This window comes from Haliotis asinina, chromosome 10, assembly GCF_037392515.1.
Source record: "Haliotis asinina isolate JCU_RB_2024 chromosome 10, JCU_Hal_asi_v2, whole genome shotgun sequence".
In the NCBI taxonomy this organism is placed as follows: Eukaryota; Metazoa; Mollusca; class Gastropoda; order Lepetellida; family Haliotidae; genus Haliotis; species Haliotis asinina.
In genome coordinates this window covers 14,967,948-14,990,461 of record NC_090289.1, presented here as the reverse complement: position 1 = coordinate 14,990,461, position 22,514 = coordinate 14,967,948, and the positions used below count along the sequence as shown (strand labels likewise).

Sequence of the window (22,514 nt, the reverse complement as noted above, 5' to 3'; positions counted from 1 at the left end):
TGGAGTTGCTGGATGTTTTTTGACACAAAGGGAAAGTTGACTATTGACAGTTGTGTTGTCCTACCTGCCATCTCCAGATGTGTGACCTTCTCAGCTATACCATGGTCATTCTCGGCCACACATTTGTAAAGTCCAACATCAGGGTAGCCCATGTCTGTGAACTCCAGGACCACCTGACCAGTGGGGGAAATGTAGCTGTTGTAGCGGTCGCCGTAGATGATCTTCTCATCATTGAAAAACCACATGATGACAGGTAGGGGGTTACCACGCAACTGCAGGATGATCTTGGCTGTTCCACCTTCCACCCCATACTGCTTGCTCTCTTTGGGCAGGATGAAATCAGGAGCAATAGCTGTAAATAAATAAATGAATGAATGAATGAACAAACAAAGGAATGAACAAATGAATGAACAAACAAACAAACAAATGAGCAAACGAACAAAACAAATAAATAACAAACAGTGCCTGAATCAATATTTAGTCTGGTTTTCAATCATGACAAAGTATGATGTCCATAGTTTTATAGTCATAATTTTGTGAATTTTAAAAGTGTTACTGCAGTGTATGAAGTAAGCCAAAAAGTCCACCAGATATCAGGGCTGGTAACTACAAAATGTTACCTGCCCCAAAAGGATTTAACCAGACAAGACAATCCTCAATTAGTTACAATATATGATTTAATGTCAAAGCAGTGCTAAGAGCTTGTGATATGATAGTTTAAATGTTTAAACAGTAATTGTCAAGTCTAAATGTAACTCTCAATTTGAAAACTATTTTTTGACATGTGAATATACTCAGATGTATGGAACAGGTTATCTAAAGTCATCACCAGACCATCGGACTATCTAGCTAAATTTAGACTGTCCATTAGAAATCTAGCCTGACTCGGGTGCTTGGACGAGCCGTATTTCATACACTGGTTACTGATCACTGATACTGATCTTAATGATGGAACAGAAGAGGTAACTAAATTCATTATTATCATTATGAAGCAGCAGAAAACAAGAACACATCTAACAGACATAACCCTAAGTGTAGTTAACTTTCCATAAACTAAAATTGATGAAATTCATTGATTCTTGTACATAGGATACAGTATGTCCTCTAGTATTTGGCAAGATATCAGTATTTCTTTGATCAAATAGACTGTATACTCACGGAGGCCCTCTGAGAAAGGATCATCATCTTTTTGTGTGAGGGACATTCTACGGTGAGCTGAAGGACTGACACTGCGAGCCCTTGAATTGGAGCGCCCACGATATTCTCGAGCATTAGGGTCCTCTGTGGAAGGAAGAACATCCATTTACAGGCAATATCACTGTGTAAAAAGATAGCTCCTCTTTAAAGGAACAGATATTGCAACATTGAAGTCTGAAGCAAAAATGAGGTAATAACAGATTCTACCAAAACCATACAGTTCCATTGTCAGAAGTTTGAGTCAACAACATATGTTTTAAGGTAAAACATACAAGATTTCCTGTCTGCATAATCAGTGTTACCTCTCATGTTTATCTGCCATGCCATTCGATATAAATGTTTACCTGCATATATTTAACTTTGAATCTATTTCCAATTATGTTGACAGCTGGACTGATAATTTAGCCAGTATTGAGTTACCTACCTCTTTCTCTTGTTAGAGATGTTGGCAGTGTTGGGTCACTGGTGCCAAACTCGTTTTGACCTCTCACTCGGAACATGTAGTCCTGCTCAGGGTCAAGGTCACGCACTGTGTAGGATGTTTCAGGGACATCTTCAGCAATGACAGACCATAAATGATTTGGTGGTTCCCGTTGCTCTACAATGTAGCTGACCTTCGTCTGGCGCAGGTAGGAAGGCATTCTTGCAGGCTGCCAGGTCAAGTCAAGACGATCCTCAGTCTGATTACTGATGGCAGGCCGGCCAGAAGGTGTCCTTGGTGGTACTAAAGGTTAAAGGTAAGTGACATGGTCACATGACATTTTTCACTGACTTATATATAATTGTTCTTCATAAATATTTAAATTGCCATCACTTGAACTTCTGTCAATGCCCGTTAGCACTTCGAGTACATAGGTAAGGTTGCAATATTAAATTTCAAAGCAGAGTAATTTTTAACATTATCTCTTGCGAAACTGATCTTTGAGCTTTAATTCTTAAGTAATGTAAACAACTTAATTTTGTCAGTTTTTAAAAAGCACCATGACATAGAGCATGAATGTGCATATATTCAAAACATACATACCTCCAGACATGAGACTGTCAATGTAGGATGGTGTCTTTGATGACAAAAGTCCATCATCTGAGCGTTCAACTGACGGGCGTCTCTTCTCAGTGGCTTAAAAGGATCAAATAAAAATAATTGTACTGATATGATAATCTCATGACATTGCACAAGCTTTAGCATGAAATATCCTGGTGGTAATCTCATTTATTCAGAGGCGACTAATGAGTGGTCAGTCTCACTGATTTGGTTGACACATCATCATATCTTAATTGCATAGATCGATGCTCATGCTGATGATATCACAAGTTTGTCTGGTTCATATTCAAGTATTTACAGATGGGAGCCAGATAGCTGGAATATTGCTGAGTACACCATTAAACAACAAACAAAAGCACTCAGTCAAAAGTTTTGACATCCTGATTACATAAAGCATCTACAGAGGATTAACCTTCAAACTGAGGGAGGGAGGTGGGTTTTGCTCTGTGATTAGCAATATTCCAGCAATATCACAGCAGGGGACACCAGAAATGGGCTTCAAACATTGTACCCATGAGTGGAATTGAAAATGGGTCTTTGGTGTGACAATAGAATGCTTTAAGCACTAGGCTACCTGACTGCCTCTAAAACTATAAGGAATACCACCCTACCTTTAGCTCTTGACAGTGATGCATGGAAGGTAGGTTCACTGACTCCATATTCATTCTCTGCCCTCACACGGAAGTGGTAGTCCTGCGAAGGTTTCAGGTCACCAATCTCATGACTCATGTCACTGATTCCACCAATCAAATCCCTCCATGGCCCAGATGGAGTGTCCCTGACCTCAATGGTATAGGTGATGGGTGTAGACTTGGCATACACTGGGATTCTGGCTGGTACCCAGGACATGCGCACTGACTCAGGGCTCAAGGTGAGCAGACGTGGAGTATCAATTGGAAGTTTAGGTGGCACTGAAAGAATAATTGGTCCTTTTTAGTCACTTATCTATTTGCTTTCAAAGTATGATACAATACCAGGGATGCCAACCCAATTTAGCCCAATAAGTAATTTTGGCCCCAAAATGCTGTAATAATGAGTATTTTTTGGCCAAAATTTGTAAAAACTTTTCCAAAAAATACAGCTATTTTGTGAACTTGCTATTAACATCATCCTTACCAAAATCAATAGTAAGTATCTACATATAGCTTGATACTGAATAAAATGTTTAAGGAACATACTTAATTTGATAATTTAATTTAATGTATTTTCATAAAAATTCATACATTTTTACTGATATTGTAGTCACAGATTTTGTGGGTTTTTTGGAATGAATATGATAAGGCCATATGGGCGGGCATCTTTGCAGTGTTCAGCTCCTTCTACAGATAATTCAGTGTTGTATATCACATTGTATATCTCTTTATCTCTTTTGATATTGAGTTGACCTGACATGTGAAAAATGTGAAAATGGATATGATTATTACATTAATTTCTTGTGCATAGATTTCAAACAATACTTTGAGATTTTTAAAATTTGGTTTACGACAAATCCCCTTTTAAAGATTATATAAAAACATGTACCCTACTGAAGATGCTTTCAAAACCTATCTTCCACTGAATGTATTTTGTTAATCAGTCAATTTTGTAGCATTGGAATAACTCACCAGTTTCACTCATTGGTTTTCCAAAGTCAAGCGCCTCATCATCATCTTCACCACCAAACATCCTGTGCTCTGGAACAAGGGAGGCAACTCACATCAAACCTGAAATACTACCAATATTGTCTACACTTCATGTCACAAATACCATACTTTCAGCTGCTGACTTGTATAATTATGATTTTCAATTCTGATTTTTACTGGTATTCAGTTGATCTACCAGTAAACCAATATACCTAAATCAGAGATGTTGGTCATGGTAGTGGTCCCTATATACTCAAGCATTCTACAAGTTAACATTGTCTGTGTATGTAGGCATTGTCTGTGCATGGAGCTCAGCTTGAAATAAAAATCATATTCATGATCATATTACTTTCATCAAAAAATAACATCATTGCACCATGCACAAATGAACTGGTATTAAATGAATACAAGGAAAGATAACACTTTGAGTGACTCCACCAACCACGTTAAAAAAATTTTAACAATTAACAATACATTTTATAAATATGGTTGACATTTGATAAAAATGTTTTCATAAAAAAAAGCTCACCAAACATATTTTTGTCACTAATTTTTCAGTATATCAAGCGTGCCTTAACAACATTATTATTTCATTTTTTACCATTTTGATATGAAATTAAAAAAGACCTATTCTCATGGAAAACGCATCTTAATATGCTTACCTATTGGCCTGTTAAGGAAAACAGGTAGTGTTGGTTCACTGTAACCAAAATCATTGACTGCCCGGACACGGAAGGCATAGTCCAGGAAGGGGTGAAGGTCCTTCACATGGAAGGTCGTACCAACAATACTGGATCCTGCCTCTCGCCAGTCGAAACAGTCCTGAGGTCTCATCTCCACTCTGTAGGTGGTCCTTGACAGGGAGCTGGTTGCCTTGGGAACACGAGCTGGATGCCAGGTCAACTGGACAGAATCAGGGCTTGACTCATAGAGTGTCGGCTTCTCAATGGTGAGCCGAGGTGGAACTGCAAGTATATTTTCCAATGTTAGTGTCAAACAGGGATGGAAGAAGGCTCTAACAACTCATTAGATTTTATAACATTAAAATACATGTGTCACAGGAGAATGATTCTCTGAATATACCATCATGGTGCTGTCAGTAATAAATGAATGAACAGGGCTAGTCCCCTTTCTTTGAACTCAGTTCCAAGGTTAATATCTACCATTATCATTTTAAGAAGAAAACCATTCAAAAAGTTAATCCTACAAAGAAACTGCAATCAGACTATTGTTACATGAATGTATATATGTGAATTAGGCCATTAAAGGTTTATTTGCCTCAGAATGCTTAGTGTGTCACTAGGCAAGGACCAGCTTCAAGCATTAAATATACCATAGGGGTCGTGGAATAGACTAATGGTTAAAGTGTTGGCTCATGACACCGAAGACATGGGTTCAATTCCCATATAAGTCCCATTTGTAAAGCACTTTTGTGGTTTCCCCTGCCATAATATTGCTGTCATATTGCTAAAAGCAATATAAAACCATACTCACACACCCACTAATGTTTCTAAGTGCATCCTTGCTAGCGACATACATATTGTATTCTGATGTCTGTCAGCTAAATTAAATGAAATGAAAAATGTCAATAATGAAAACACTTACCTTTGACAGTGAGACTTTCAATGTAGGGCCTGTTAGTGAGTGTGAAGTCCTCCTGGTTGATGAGGGACTCTGGAGCAACCAGCGGTTCATAGCTCAGTCCTGGAGAACAGACAAGAGAGCCACTTCAGTATCAATGTTCTATCAGTGCAAGCAGTGGTCATGCTCTATCAGTGCAAGCAGACAGACTTCCATAGATGGATGGGCATTGTTAGTCTTACACTGGATGAAAACTGAAAACACTGTTAACCCTAATGAATCAGGATGATATTTTCATGGAAACACCAACTGATATACAGGGCATGTATTATATTGGCGACAATGTATGCCACACTGAAATAACTGACAGACACATTTTTGATTACACAATGCCATTTAGAAAGAGGTCAAATGCAACATGTCATATTTGGGATTTCACTTTCTCAGCAAAGTACAAATTCTAGTACTTTTTTGGTTGAGTCCTATCCGGGTTTCGAACCCGACTTTGTGTGCTGGCAATTAGGTGCCTGACTCTGAGGGTGCGGGTTCGAATCCCGGATGGGACTCAACCAAAAGAGTGCTAGAATTTGTACTCTACTGAGAAAGTGAAATCCCAAATATGACATGAGACACTTTTTTGTGAGTTTGTCTTTGTCTTTTGTTTAATGCCACACTCAACAACAGTTCAGCCATATTGTGGCAGTCTGTAAATAACCAAGCCTGGACCAGACATTCCAGTGATCAACAACATGAGAATCAATATACACATTTTGGAAACGATGACATGTGTCAACCAGGTCAGCGAGTCTGACCACATGAACTCGTTCACTATAGCAACTACATGTGGCAATCTGTAAATAATCAAGTCTGGACCAGAGAATCCAGTGATCAACACAATAAGCATTAATGTATGCATTTGGGATATGAAGACATGTGTCAACCACTCTGATCATACGATCATGTAAGTCCCCTCTTACAACAAGCATGGACTGCTGAAGGTTGATAGTGACTGGTATTGTATTTACATGATCTGATACCACAGTAATTGTCCACTACATCCAGAGATCCCTTTCTAACTCACTAGTGGACTTCCAGTATGGAATGGGTGGTGTAGGTCGGCTGACTTCACCGCTTGGGTCGGACGCACGGAGCCTGAACATGTAGTCCTTGCGTGGACTGAGGTCAGTCAGTTGGTACTCATGCGCAGTTATGTCCCTTGCAATAGGTGTCCATTCCTTTCGAGGTGGTTCTTGCATCTCGACAATGTAGGACATTTTCGGCATGGACTTGTAGGATGGAATGTGGACATTGCTCCAGCGAAGCCTGGCTCCATATGGCTCCTCAGCGAAAATTGATGGTCTTGCAATGGGCACTCCTGATGTAACTGAAAACATTAATAGCAAAGAATGATTAAACTATACAGATCCTATTGGTCAAGTGGCGTAGAACAAGTCACTAACTCTCTATCATGGGTGAGTGAGTGAGTTTAGTTTTACTCCCCACTCAGGAATATTTAAGCTATTTGGTGGTGTTCTGTAAATAATCAAGTCAATCCAGTGATCAACATCATGTGCATCACAATTGGATATGATGACACATGTCAGCAAGCCTGACCCCTGATGCCACTAGTCGCCTCTTACGACAAGCATGGGAATCACTTCTAGCCCAGACCTTCTGCATCATGGAAGTCTGTAAATGTTTCAAATGAATAACTGACAGCCCATTATGTGCAAGATTAGAAACAGGACATCTGTGTCACAATAAACACATTAGTTACATCATGGTAGGGAAAAGAACTGTGAAGTACAATTTTTAGTTCTGTTTTGAAATCCTATTATAAAGGAACATAATTTATCTGATGCATGAAATATTGCTGACCTGGTCTCCTGTACAGGGAGATGGGAGTGGATGGCTCTGTCAGGCCATACGGTGTCTCTCCTCGGATACGGAAATAGTAATCCTGTCGTGGCTGCAATCCCGTCAAGCGGTGAGATGTTCCCTTGATTCCCCGGGCAACAGGCCTCCATTCGTAGTCAGGGAAACGCTGACTCTCAACCATGAATGATAGAGGCTCATCTTCATATTCGAAAGCTGGAACGTCAATAAGCTGCCAGCGAAGTTTCGCGGAGGTATCTTCAACATCCTCAATCTCAGGGGAAGAGAAGGGGATGTATGGGATTGCTGAAATGAAAATGTCAAAATGGACAAGATCGTTTTCATAAGCGCTTTAGCAACATACATTACCTGTCAATAATCTGTAATAAGTTCTACTTCTGATGACTGTAGTTTACAGACAGACAGAGCCATATGTTGAATACTGAGTGAGTGAATGAATTCAGTCCTACACACACAGCAATATTCCAGCCACATGGCTGTAGTTTGTAAATAAATGAGTCTGAACCAGACAATCCAATGATCGCCAGCATGAGCATCAGTTTACGCAGTTGGGATAGATGACATACAAACATCAACAAAGTCAATGAGCACTGACAGCATGAGCATCATTCTATGCAATGGGGATGACATGTGAATTGAATTGTCAACCAGCCTGAACACCTGATCCTGTTAGTCATCTTCTACAACAAGCATGGGTTTTGCTCAAGTCCAGTTCTAACCTGGATCTTCCAAGTTGTTGAATACTGACACTCCTACTGACAGTTTCAGTTACTGCATGGATCACATCAGCTTACGTACATAACTACAATGATTGTAATTTGAACACAGTTTGATCTAGAGGGCAAGGTACAGTATAAGGGCATTAGCACTCAAGAACTAATGAATCATTTTGCGGGACTCTGAAAATCTGATGGAAACAAACTTATATGATAATTTTCTACCTTGAATTTGGAATAGGTTATGTAATATTCACAACATTTTTAATTAGTGTTATGTTCAACTAAAGTTGTTAAAGTACAGAGTTGAAGTTACTACAATAATCACAGTAACTAATAACTAATCAGTAATATGTTTTTCATGGTATGTCGTTAAAAACACTGAAATTGCACAGATACTTTTCTCGCCATTAGTGAGGTTGTCCATTCACAGCAGTGGAGTGCAGTCTCTAACATAGACTTGCTTGACTTTTGATGGATTCAACACAACCAATCTTGAGAATAATACAGAAATATAGTAAACTCCAAACAAAGAAGTGATTCCCAAATTCAAACCTTCTACATGTTGAAAAAAGCAACAAAAAATAGAAAACCCCATAACATTTGCATCAATCTATCCTACAGCACAGGTAAACATACTGTACACTGAAGGAGCTGGGTAATTTCCACGTACATGTAGCATGGTTAATGTTCAGATCTAAAACATCATGCTGCACAAAGTTTCAGATTCTGTTCAGTAACCAAACTCTCCATGAAAAACCCAGTATGTTTTATCTCCTCATTATCCCATCAATGCATTACAGCTTAACTGTTTAATGGCTGTATACATATCTGCTAACATGTCGACACACCAGAATATCTGTAAGTTCTGACTAGCAGGTACAAGAGTGCTAAAAATGGTTACTAACATCATCAACCTGAACACAACTTACAAATCAAATTTGTTTTGGACATATAAGCATTTTGTATCTTTACAGAATCATGGGAACTAATATTTTTCTAAAACTTTTTTAGATAATTACATGACCTACCCTTGCATTCTAAAAAGTGATGAAAATATAGCTGTTTTCTCCTCCCGTATAGATTATAGTGAATGACCTCTCGGCGCCAGTAGAGGAGATCCTTCGACATGCTGATTTCAGAAAAACTCCGCTAGCAGACTTTCAGAAATGGTGCTGAATCAGGTACTATAACGGTTTCACTGCAAATGTCAGCATGGTGGTGGTGGTGGTAGAATATACACACAGAATATCTCAAGTTGTTACCACAAAATAGCAAGGGGAGAAGTCAGCAGCTGCCCAGATGGAGGATGCCAGGGTTTGAGCATCCAGAGTATTAGAAACTAGAACTGTAGGCAAGAAAATCAGTCACAGCTGATGTCCTCGAACAGCACGACCATAGGGCATTTGATGAAATCCATGTAGGAATCCTTTCTAAATGTCACTTTTATCTTAATACACTCTCCACTGGTTGAAAACTAACTGAGAAATTTCCATCAAGATGAGTCCCTCCTACTGAGACTAGTCAATCATGAACAGCTTCATGAGTTGGTCTGGTCAGTCTACCTTTGGAATCTCATGTAAATGGTCATGAGTCTGGCATACTGGTAATTGAAAATGCAGTTGACTGAGATACTTGAGGCAGATATCTGGCAGGTCAGTTATGCAGCCTAATGGTCAGTGAGAACTAGCCCCTAGGAAAACACCATCATGGTGCTGAAAACCATTAGTATAACATGACAGACTGTCCAGATAATTTGGTCTCTGTTTTCATTGGTCATATCAGAGCATACTCTCACAAACTTGGTGATCTGAATCTGGAGAACTTGCAATCCAAATTCAGTAAAAGACGTTCATGGTGTACAAATATACTCCAAATCACAAAAACACCTAAACTGATGCACATTATCTTTGTGCAGAGTGAAGTGCATGGAAATCTTCACCCAAAGTCCTTGACTTGCTGTTTTAATCCATTCAAGATACACTGCAGAGATGTCAGTTCGCAACTGGTTATTCCATCAGTCAGTATTACAGTGGTACAGTATATTCTGTGAAGTGGTACGAAAGTAAGCAAACATCATCAGCAGCATGACCGTACTTCCACCACAGATTATAGCTATAGCTCCCGAGAGGCGACATCACTACACCTTACTGACCCAGGCAAATCATCTACCAGGGTGTTTCCGAAAATCCAATTTCATCCTGGAATTTGTTCAATCCACAAAATCACTATCCTATCCCAGTCTGTCTAAATTCTTAGAAATGTAAGTCCACAAAAATAGGCATATTCAGCAGTTTTCAGAGGGCACAATCATTTGATTCCAAGACGCCTGATATATGGGGAAAAGAATGCTGCAATTCCTGCCCAGTCCCCCCATGAGGAACATGCACCCTGCTTCCTCTCTAGCACTGCCCCTGCCTGCCGACCATGGTGCTGCTGTGTACAGCATAATCTCCTTCACACAGTTGGAGTCAATTTCAAGGTGATCAGGGACAGGGATTAAATGCTGCCTTCCTTGATAATTGTCGGCCTGGTGGAATCACCATTACTGCCTCTAAAGATAGCTTCTGACTCATGGGCAAAAGCTATGTTTTTTCACTTGATGAACTTAGCAAATGCTGATATTTCATATGCTATAATGTGATCAAAGTAACAAAGGGGCCCCTGCTTCAAGAAAGAGTGTTAATGTTTGATGCATTATTGCCATGCCATGTCAATATCAACAAAACTGGATCTGTGTGAGATGAGCACAGTGAAAATCTCCACAGGAGCATTCTGCCTGTTTTACACATAAATGTGCAAAGAAATACAAGTAATTTGAAACATCACTCATTTTCCCCTTTCAAAATTCATATTTCAAACAACCTTCATTTATCACACTCAAACATGAGTGAAACAGAACATTCTCAAAATAACACTTGAAAGCTAAACAACACAATGATCTATAAGTAATGTTTAACAGAAGAGAAGGATTTAGAGGAAAGACTAAAACAGTTCATGACATGATTTTTGCACACTTTTAGAGATCACCAAATATTTGACCATATGTCTTTTACCATATGTCTACACTAGATACAATGACATGTCTGCTAAGTTTGCAAGCCTGAACACCCAATCCACAATGACAAACAAGGGTTGATGAAAACTAATTCTAACCCAGGTCATAATGGGTCACCATTCATGTAATCTAACAGACAATGTATTAAGCAACTGTAAATGAAAACACCATTTTAATGCCTTTGTTTTTGATCTCATATAAATCAGATGGTAGGTCAGGTAAGTCTTGTGCATCACCTACAAGTGTCTGCAACATGATTCTACCTGACAGGGAGAAATATGTCCATTACAAGGGAAATAAACATACAGGCCTTATCCAAACATTGACTCCCAGTTGAGGGAGGCAGCCTCCAGCTGTTAGTCATCCCCATTTCCGCTCTTCGAGATGTCATGCATTGATAGCATTGTCAAGATATATCTTCAAGAATATGAAAATAGTTTATCCCCCGAGATACATTCAATACTTACTGAAAAATAAAAGACATTTTTTTTAGATAGATCTTTCCAAATTTTTTAAGTATTAAGTTCTTTAGCTCATGAAAATGCACTATACTGAACAGCAAAAGAAATGCAACTCTCTTTTTTGCCAGGTTTTGAAACAGAAGACATAAACATGAATGCTAACTTATAAGATAATATTTTTTCAAAACTTTTGCTGTTCAGTATTATTTGGCTGCCTTAAAGGAAAAAACTAGGACATCACTGTAAAGAATACAAAGTGGACCATGCCCTGTGTGAAGTAAATCGTGAAGATCTATCAAGCCATCCTACTTATCACACACCTAAACATGGACAGGTGTTTGGATCATCAGAAGATTCCAGCAAACATTAGTGCCGGCAGGTTACCGTCAGAGACTACGAGAGAACTATCTCATCACTGTAGCACCTGTCAGAGTGCAGTCCCCCAGCAAGACTTGCCAACATTAATCTTGGGAAGATGCAAGATTTACTTACCACCATTAATCTTGGGAAGATGCTAGATTTTTTTTTTTAAACCAACGTTTACAGCCATAGTCTGTCTTTCTAAGATACTGACATAAAGGTCATCTCTGAATGTAGATTAATCTTATGGGCTTTGATATTCAACGTCATGGATCGCATAACTACAGAGGCACCACAATCAGTAAGATACCATTTTAAGGTGAAGGACACCATCAGCTAATTCCGATCAGATACATGGAATGCATATTATCGCCTTCTAAAGAACATAATTCTATTTCAGTTTTTAGAGTCCTTGCAGGTCAAGGTTGTTCTTTGCTATCTCCTGGTATCAAAACCAGGTGCACTATGAAACACAAAATGTTTCCAGTGATCTGGCAACATTTCACGAATCTTGTATGCTTGAAAATTTCACAAAACGAACAGCAGAAGACAAACTTACCAGAGAGTGAACTATATTCAAGTTGCTGATGAGAATATGGAAGATAGCACATGCATGCTGGCTAAGACTTTGGGTCAAAAGGAACATCAGTCAGTGCAAAAAGTAAAATATCCTAACACTGTTTGTATAATGATACTGTTTGTATAAGGCAACTATGTTTGGAATCCAACAGAAAACATAGGTGACTGATTTCCACTAATAGCATACTAGTGCTTCTCCAGCGAAAATCTCTAGATTATGTTACAACTGAACAAAGTGCACTGTTTTAATATAAATGTATGACTTAGATTAAAAAACAATGAATAGTTGTTTGTTTTAAACTTTTGTACTGGCCAGAGAGATTTAGAACAGACTTATACACGGTGGATAACAAAATAAAAGCCAATATTCTCAGCTAGTGTTTATTGGCACATGTATTTTGAAAGGAAAATGTTATGCATCCGGCGGATTCAGAGGGGGATTTTGTTCTGAAAGTTTATTACATGACCACTGAAACTCTTGTGAAAATGGGTGAAAAAATGGGTGACACTCCCCCTCCTCCCCTGTTTCTCAAAAAACTGTATCCCTCCTGCAAGTGCAGACTCCTATGATCTTGTTAGAGCCACCCACACAATAAACTCTGAACAAATATCTGCACTATAAACGCCTATCCAGACTTCAAGAGCCCTATTTACTGAACATTTCCAACTCATAATATGCAACCAAAGCTACATTAACATGACAACACCCACCATCAAGTGTGTTTCTCTTGGATAAGACTGTATTAACACATGACAAGCCATTTACTCAGCTCCTCCAACATTACCAGAACTGTCAGAACAATTGATGCCGGTTCCACATGTACATCTTGACATACATTGAGCATGAGGAATTCTGTTACCAGCACTGATGACAGAATCACTAGTCTCTAGAGTAACTTTTTAGGGCTATTTTCTTCAAGAATGGTGCATTTCAGATATGTAATGATTTACAAGAAGGATCAGGCACATTTCTAGATGATATAGGAATGTCAGTTTCAACTGTCAAACTTTAATCTCTTTCCAACCAAATGGGATGACAATAAGAGATACACAGTGCAAGCACAGCTTGACACTGCACACTTAGAATTTGCTATCAATGTTGTAGCTGCTCCAGTGTAATTTATTTCTCAAGACATATATCGTTACTTTGACAAACATATATTATACAGCATTAAATACTATAACATATAAGCTAATGCTCTCTCTGACTTTGAGACAAAGAACAAGTCGATTTCAATTTGTGTTAAAAAAACAAGTTAATTTGCCTTAGTAAGCTTTTCAGACTGTAAGAATGTTATACTCTATTATCAAAACAAAACAATTAAGAACAGCAAGTATTTCTGCATTCCTAATGCGAGACAAATTCTCTTTCAGAAAAACAGTCTGACTTTCCCTATACATTAACTGGAAAGGATGGTGTGATAGGTATAATGATACTCTCTTATCTACTGTGTATCTACTGTGGGTATCAATGGAGATGGGGGCTGTATGTGTGACCAAAACCTTCAATACAAACATTTTGTGTTATTAATTTTTTCCCTGTAAAGGAAATAGCATTTCAACAAACACAATGTTGATGTTTTTCACGAGTGCACCATTTTCAGTTTTCTAACTAAATATCTTTTCATCAGCCAATCAAATTTCTGCATGAATTGCTATTTCATTATTTTATTAATGACTCAAGACATTCTCTGCATTTCAGCCTTTAATAAGAAAAGATCACTTTTCTAAGCAAAAACATTGGAATAAAAGTGTTTAAAATTATTACAAGCAAATTTCTCCTTCATAAAGCCCCTGCACCTTTAAGCACAGCCAAAACTGTTCATCCTTCAAACAGAAGGTGGCTTACACCCAACATTTATTTTGGCACTGTTTCCAGGAATTCCACTTTGATATAAGTTGGTGGGAGATAAGGTAACATCCCATCCGATGCTGGTTTCACCCAAGAAACAGCTGTCCTCCTGATATATGCAACCTGATGCAACAGCATACATCACACCTCATTATATGCCTCCAAATATAACACTTCAATATACCTCTGCATTACACACCTACAAATACAGCAGTCCCTCACTATCAGGCCTACATACATCACACCTCATTATATGCCTTCAAAAATAACACTTCAATATACCTCTGCATTACACACCTACAAATACAGTGACCTCACTATCAGGCCTACATACATCACACCTCATTACATGCCTCCAAATATAACACTTCAATATACCTCTGCATTACACACCTACAAATACAGTGACCTCACTATCAGGCCTACATACATCACATCTCATTATATGCCTCCAAATATAACACTTCAATATACCTCTGCATTACACACCTACAAATACAGCGACCTCACTATCAGGCCTACATACATCACACCTCATTACATGCCTCCAAATATAACACTTCAATATACCTCTGCATTACACACCTACAAATACAGCACCCTCACTATCAGGCCTACATACATCACACCTCATTACATGCCTCCAAATATAACACTTCAATATACCTCTGCATTACACACCTACAAATACAGCGACCTCACTATCAGGCCTACACACATCACACCTCATTATATGCCTCCAAATATAACACTTCAATATACCTCTGCATTACACACCTACAAATACAGCGACCTCACTATCAGGCCTACATACATCACACCTCATTATATGCCTCCAAATATAACACTTCAATATACCTCTGCATTACACACCTACAAATACAGCGACCTCACTATCAGGCCTACATACATCACACCTCATTACATGCCTCCAAATATAACACTTCAATACACCTGTGCATTACACACCTACAAATACAGTGACCTCACTATCAGGCCTACATACATCACATCTCATTATATGCCTCCAAATATAACACTTCAATATACCTCTGCATTACACACCTACAAATACAGCGACCTCACTATCAGGCCTACACACATCACACCTCATTATATGCCTCCAAATATAACACTTCAATATACCTCTGCATTACACACCTACAAATACAGCAGTCCCTCACTATCAGGCCTACATACATCACACCTCATTACATGCCTCCAAATATAACACTTCAATATACCTCTGCATTACACACCTACAAATACAGCACCCTCACTATCAGGCCTACATACATCACACCTCATTACATGCCTCCAAATATAACACTTCAATATACCTCTGCATTACACACCTACAAATACAGCGACCTCCCTATCAGGCCTACACACATCACACCTCATTATATGCCTCCAAATATAACACTTCAATATACCTCTGCATTACACACCTACAAATACAGCAGTCCCTCACTATCAGGCCTACACACATCACACCTCATTATATGCCTCCAAATATAACACTTCAATATACCTGTGCATTACACACCTACAAATACAGCGACCTCACTATCAGGCCTACATACATCACACCTCATTACATGCCTCCAAATATAACACTTCAATATACCTCTGCATTACACACCTACAAATACAGCACCCTCACTATCAGGCCTACACACATCACACCTCATTATATGCCTCCAAATATAACACTTCAATATACCTCTGCATTACACACCTACAAATACAGTGACCTCACTATCAGGCCTACACACATCACACCTCATTATATGCCTCCAAATATAACACTTCAATATACCTCTGCATTACACACCTACAAATACAGTGACCTCACTATCAGGCCTACATACATCACACCTCATTATATGCCTCCAAATATAACACTTCAATACACCTGTGCATTACACACCAACAAATACAGCACCCTCACTATCAGGCCTACACACATCACACCTCATTATATGCCTCCAAATATAACACTTCAATACACCTGTGCATTACACACCTACAAATACAGCACCCTCACTATCAGGCCTACATACCTCACAACCTCATTATTAGGTAACACACCTCATGCACTCAGCATAGACCTCGAAATACCTCATTATATGACTATATACATCACTACCTCATTATTAGCAGCATATAATGACCTCAATGGGGAAAACTAGACTCTCAGTCTTAACAATACATACCACAGAACTACTGTTTTAGCTTAACATATTGAATATATTAGACTCTCATTATGAGCTTTCATACTTCATGTCCTCATTATACAAATACACATCAGGGGTTCAAACTGTTTTCAAAGAAGTAAGATACCATTATTTGATTGTCCATAATGAAAACTGACTTGTCCTGGGTGTCAGGCAATGGGGTTTTTAAACCCCTGCACATACAACACTTCAGTATGTATCATTATATATCACGTTCTTATCAGTACCCTTTCTACCTCATCATAGGCATGCATCTAAACAGGCTCCTCATATACAAGGAGTGAGTGAGTATTGTCTTTGCAAGGTTTTGAGCAATATTCCAACAATATCATAGCATGGAACGCCAGACATGGGCTTCACGTATTGCACCCATTGGGGAATTGGACCCAGGTCTTCAGTGTGATGAGCGAGCACTTTAACCACTAGGCTACCCCACCACCTTTCATACATAAGGAGGGGCGGTGGGGTAGCCTAGTGATTAAAGTGTTCGCTTGTTATGCTGCACACTCAGGTTCAATTCCCCGTACAGGTACAATGTGTGAAGCCCATTTCTGGTGTTCCCCACCATGATATTGCTGGAATATTGCTTAAAGCAGCGTAAAACCATACTGGCTCACATATAAAGACCCTGGCACAGAGGTCATCTGGCTTTCCATCTATCTTTATTGGATGCTAACATGGTACAGACAACTGTATGGGTCCATTGTAAGGTCCCAGAAACATGACTCTAACTGTAACAAATACTGATCCATGGTTCATTCCTCAGAGTGATTTGTCAGAAAATGATATTCTGCACTGCCAACTTCAGACAAACTAGAGATCCTGATTATTTCCAAACATAATAGTTCCTTAGTTGAAGACTGACTTAGTGTGGTATAATACCATTTTGTAAACCTACCATATATGACGATAGATATGCCAAATATTCAGGACCTAAAAAAGAAGTCAATAGAATAGCGTCAGCTTATCTACACGTTACACTGTCATCAAATTCTACTGGAAATCTGCTGGAGAGAAAATGACATTGTATCCCTTTACGTAAATGATAGAAGAAAATAACTTTATCAAACAATGGATAGTGTTCTGGGCAGGATAAAGTCAATGGATAATTTCGGTATCCGTTTGGGTCATATACGGACAAATTAGACAAGTCATATGCAAATTTTAAGGACTACTTTCACAGTGTAAATAAACATGGCGTCAAGGAACGGAGATCGTGTCTGGATTGACGCCGTGGTTGCGGTACTGTCAGTCCTTTGATCCCAGAAACTTCGTGCCTGGTTATGATAGATGGAGCAGACTATGAAGCGAAGACAGAAATCCATAGGCTTGCGAAGATACCATAGACAGTTTCCTAATCCACTGTCAGTGTTAGCGAGAGGATGTCATAGGAATCCAGGTGCACAATGTCAAGCGAACATTAAAGTGTATTTGGTGTTCAAAAGGGTAATTGAAATTTTCTGAAATTCCACATGGGGTTTATTGTTATTTTTCAAACATAAGCTAAGATTTGTTGACAGCAATGCACTCTTTAACATACAAGCTTACTGGGAACTAGATGACGTAACACACTCAAATGGGTGATCAGTACAAACTTGCATCACTCAGCTTGTGACGTCACATATTACTACACACATATTTGTGATGTCATAGATATGCAGGCACATCCCATGAAATTTAGCTTCATGAAATCGCATTTTTTAAAAATTATAAAGTAAGAATGACATTGTATGATAAATAGGTTATCAGGCTCGTCTGTTTGGGGATGGCTAATAACCTGCAGTAGGAATAAACACTATGTATCTAGTGAGCCTTTATCCCTAATGCAGGATATTAACCATTCCCAAACACACTCACGTGATAACCTATATTTATCAGTGAAGGAGTCAAAATGCAATTAGTTGAAATACATCCAATAAAATAACAAAATGAACTCTGAGTTAGTGATCTGAAAGATGTAGTATCTGAACCTATTATTCTACCAAAAGAAATATTTTCAAGCATTGTCTCAATTTTGTTGCAAGTTTTGTTTTATAAGTGTAAAACATTTATGATCATGAAGTAAGGTTTTGTGACAGCACTTTGGTGTTACGATAAATAGTTTTCATGAATGGAACACTTATGTCAATTACAACATAAGATGTCAGGTTGATGTTGAATACAGCATGGCACTAACAAACCAAGTTCAAACATTATCAGGGCAAAATGGGATTCAAACTCACATTAACAGGCAGCTTTAAAAAGCAGCCCACTAACTTTCATAAGGACATTTTCCAAACACAACTAGGATATAAAGTTTGACCAGATATGATTCAAATGTTTCATACTATTTTACCCATCAAAATAGGTGTATAAAGGACTTATTTCCACTTTGAATAAAGGGAGAAAACTCTGTATTCTGTACTTGTAAAGTATGACCAGAGTTGTTTTCCTTGGTAACCAAGCTAGCAGACAACACCCTGTGGAATATTAAAACCTGAACAGCAAAAACAACTGATTCAGATATGGATGGCTACACTAAAGCCTTAATGTGAGTGGGCTCTTAAAGGGGAAAATATCAAGCAGAAACTTGATAAAAATGATAAATCTACAAAAATTATTCTGATATTTGGACACCAAAGCTCAGTATCTAAACTGAATCCTCCTCCTCTGCATCGCATGTCACTATTTCTAGTCAAGATTTTTGTCTAAAATGTTTGGTTCATCAGGACATACTTCACCCCCAAACAAAAATCATTCAGCAATTGGTCAAACTACAAACAAACCAAGGTTCTCTGCATGAGAAACCTGTGGACTGAAACCATTCCACAACACCATCACAAGATAAATATGCTTACCAGGCTTCCTGTAAAGGTAGACTGGGTATGATGGCTCTGAGGGGCCGTCTTCAGTCATGACACGAACTCGGAACGCATAGTCTTGTCTGGGACGGAGTCCAGTCACCTGGTAGGAAAGGTCTGAGGTGTTCGGGACAAGAGTTCTCCAGTGGGGAGCTGGGAGTTCACGAATCTCCAGACGATAACGAAGGTCAGTCGGAGCAAAGGATGGAACATAGACTGGACGCCATGATACCCTGACAGAATCACCTTGAATATCATAGATCTCAGGCTTCTCCACAGGCACAGTGGGCATGACTGGAAGAAATGAAAGCCCAGCTAAGATCTTGCTAAAAACCTGTCAAACCTTCAATAATTGTATATTTGTTTTCATGCTCCATTTTGACATAAGTTGCAACTAAATCTTCTATTCGGAAATCTGATGTGTTTTTTAGCTATGTCACAGCTAAAACTTACAATTAACAGTGAGGGACTAAATGGTATCATTCATGCTACTTTGAACAAAATGGGGAATTTGAATTTGTCAAATGTTGATAGCATGACTATGACTTTCTACCAAATACTAATACAGTCCCTCTCCACAAAGAGAAAAGGAACTGAACAGTTTGTTGGAAGGGACAGAAAGGTGCACTCAGACACTAACCTCTTCTGGGAGAGTAAGAAATAGGAATAGAAGGTGCACTAAGACCACTATCAGTCTCAGCACGGATCCGGAACACATGATCCCGATAGCGGTCAAGGTCTGTCAGCTTGTACGATGGTTCGGTGAGCTTGGTCACATATGGCTGCCAATCTCTTTCTTTCGGTCTCCATGTCTCAATCTGATATGTCGGAGGTGTTTTCTCATATTCAGGAATCTGAGGTCGTTTCCAAGACAGCCGCAAATTGGATGGTTCATAATCTTCAAATTCTGGAATTTCAATTGGTCCTCGAATATCTACAAAAACAGACATACCTCTTTACTCCTAATGTGCCACCTTTCTGAAGGATGAAATGCATCCAAAATGGATACATGTTGCCTCTCATGGTGATCCATGAGTGAAGAAAAAAACTGTCATCTGACCCTCCCAAAAAAAATAAGATTAAGCAGGGGAAAATTAATAATATCAGTTATGCAGACATGTTAGAAGACTGCTCACTAAGCAGGAATTAGCTAAGCTTATCTTAAGCACAGGTAAAAACACCAAATTTGTGTTCATTTCCTGTCTATGAACTGCCTATTAAGCATTTTTAGCACTGACAAAACATTGATGTCTGACAGCTGTAGCACACGAATGTCAACATCCAGACCTGGATACAGACAGACACTACTATACTGCATTTTGTTACTTTGCGAATTAATAAGCAATAGGGGAGTTAACTTTACCAAAGTTAATTTTCTCTTTTTCATAAGATTCATTGACATATTGGGAACAGGGGACATGATCTTGTTTAGTGAGGGAAAGGCTGACTAAATCAAATGACTTGAGATTCCTAATTATTTTCAGCAATATAGGGATAAACAGATTCTGAGAAGGCACATATTGTTAAGAGATCTGAGGTATGTCATTTTTGCAGGTACATGTATGTCACAATCACAGCACTGCAATATCTAAAGGCAATAAAATGGGGTACAGTAAAACATCACTTTACTAAATGTAGTGTTATAGTATAAAATCATTGCACAAAAGATTGAAATTAAGAATAGTTCACTGTTTCAAGATTTCTTACAAATTATGACCATGTTTTTTAAAAAGTACACGAATGATAACATACAATTAACAGTTCATGGGATCATTTTTTGTTTACACTAATCATGAAATGCACCACATGAGAGGACTATCTCTGGAAGCAAGGCATTGGGAGAGGTTGTGCATACTAGCAAGGCAACAGGGGGTTTATAAGCAAAGAAAAAATAAAAATCACAACACTGAAAATGTAAAATAAAAAAATTAAAAGTATATAATATCTAATACAACCCAAAAAATCAAAATAAGAAAAATCAAAATATCAAAACAATAATGATATGAATTGCATATATATATACAACATATATAACACTGAATCAATAAGAATACATCGTAGGTTTAGTTAAGTATCACCATGACATCTCAACCATTACACGCAAAATGTTTTTAATGAAATATCCACTTTGCTCACAATAGTTTTGGAGGTGATTCTTTTCTAAATCTGTCAATGATGTGTTAGAGTTGATCAAAATGTAAGCTAAAATTTAGACATATATACACAACAATCATTCTAGTGTTACTTTTCTGACTAAAATACCACCCTTGTAACAATTATGTACACTGAATTTGTTAAACAGATGAATGATTATAAAAGGGTCTTCACAATATTCAAGGGTTATGAAAACTGTGTTCTCGTCAACTGTAAGAAAGTGAGGGAGGATAAACAAGTGAAAAAATGAAAGTATTATTTTGCACAAGGCAGTGCCTCAGTGAACAATGGGGAGTTTTCAAAACGTGAAAAGGTTAATCATTTTCTACAGTAGAAAGTGCCATGTTCTTCCTCCTTGTCAGAATCAACTATTGCTATGAAATATATTTATCATAACACTAAGATATATTAAAGTTCTGAATGTTTTCCAAACCATCTTAACAAAATCAATTGAAAAAAAACAACAATAATTAATTTTGAATAATTATAAATGCTTTGCAGGAAAAAGGCGAAATAATGTGAAGAAGTATACATAATAGCAGCTATATCTATGTTTCTATACGGCACCGACATATATATATCATTTGGTACAACCAATCATCTGGTATTCTAAAGAAGCTTGTCATGCCTGGTATACAATTCAGCCTGGATATCTTCATCATCACACCAGTCTTGGGTATCGTCAATACTCATAAGAGTCAGAACAATATTGTAGATATCATGCTAATGATTCAGTGATATGTGACATTGAGGCGATATCATGCGAAGAGAGAAAGAAGTGCCCTTGTCCCACTCGATATATTGTAATACAGGTTGTCAATTTTCTAAGAAAATTGTTCGATGTTGTAGTGCATGCATCTATGTTACCTTCCGTAATGTGTCTCAGCCTGTAATCTACAAACAAACCACATCACAT

At 38.2% G+C, this 22,514-nt stretch overlaps 1 protein-coding gene across 1 annotated transcript in view; it reads right to left on the bottom strand.

The window, feature by feature from the left end:
- LOC137297677 (obscurin-like) overlaps positions 1–22,514 on the bottom strand; it is a 144,065-nt gene that overhangs the window by 19,088 nt on the left and 102,463 nt on the right. Inside the window, exons 42-54 of the mRNA XM_067829592.1 lie at positions 22,466–22,492; positions 20,085–20,378; positions 19,442–19,738; positions 7,321–7,623; positions 6,524–6,826; positions 5,467–5,565; positions 4,524–4,826; positions 3,844–3,912; positions 2,851–3,150; positions 2,222–2,314; positions 1,622–1,921; positions 1,159–1,281; positions 65–352 (exon numbers count right to left, since the gene is read on the bottom strand). Coding sequence (XP_067685693.1) covers positions 65–352; positions 1,159–1,281; positions 1,622–1,921; positions 2,222–2,314; positions 2,851–3,150; positions 3,844–3,912; positions 4,524–4,826; positions 5,467–5,565; positions 6,524–6,826; positions 7,321–7,623; positions 19,442–19,738; positions 20,085–20,378; positions 22,466–22,492 — 2,799 coding nt within the window. The remainder of the gene's footprint in view (positions 1–64; positions 353–1,158; positions 1,282–1,621; positions 1,922–2,221; positions 2,315–2,850; positions 3,151–3,843; positions 3,913–4,523; positions 4,827–5,466; positions 5,566–6,523; positions 6,827–7,320; positions 7,624–19,441; positions 19,739–20,084; positions 20,379–22,465; positions 22,493–22,514) is intronic.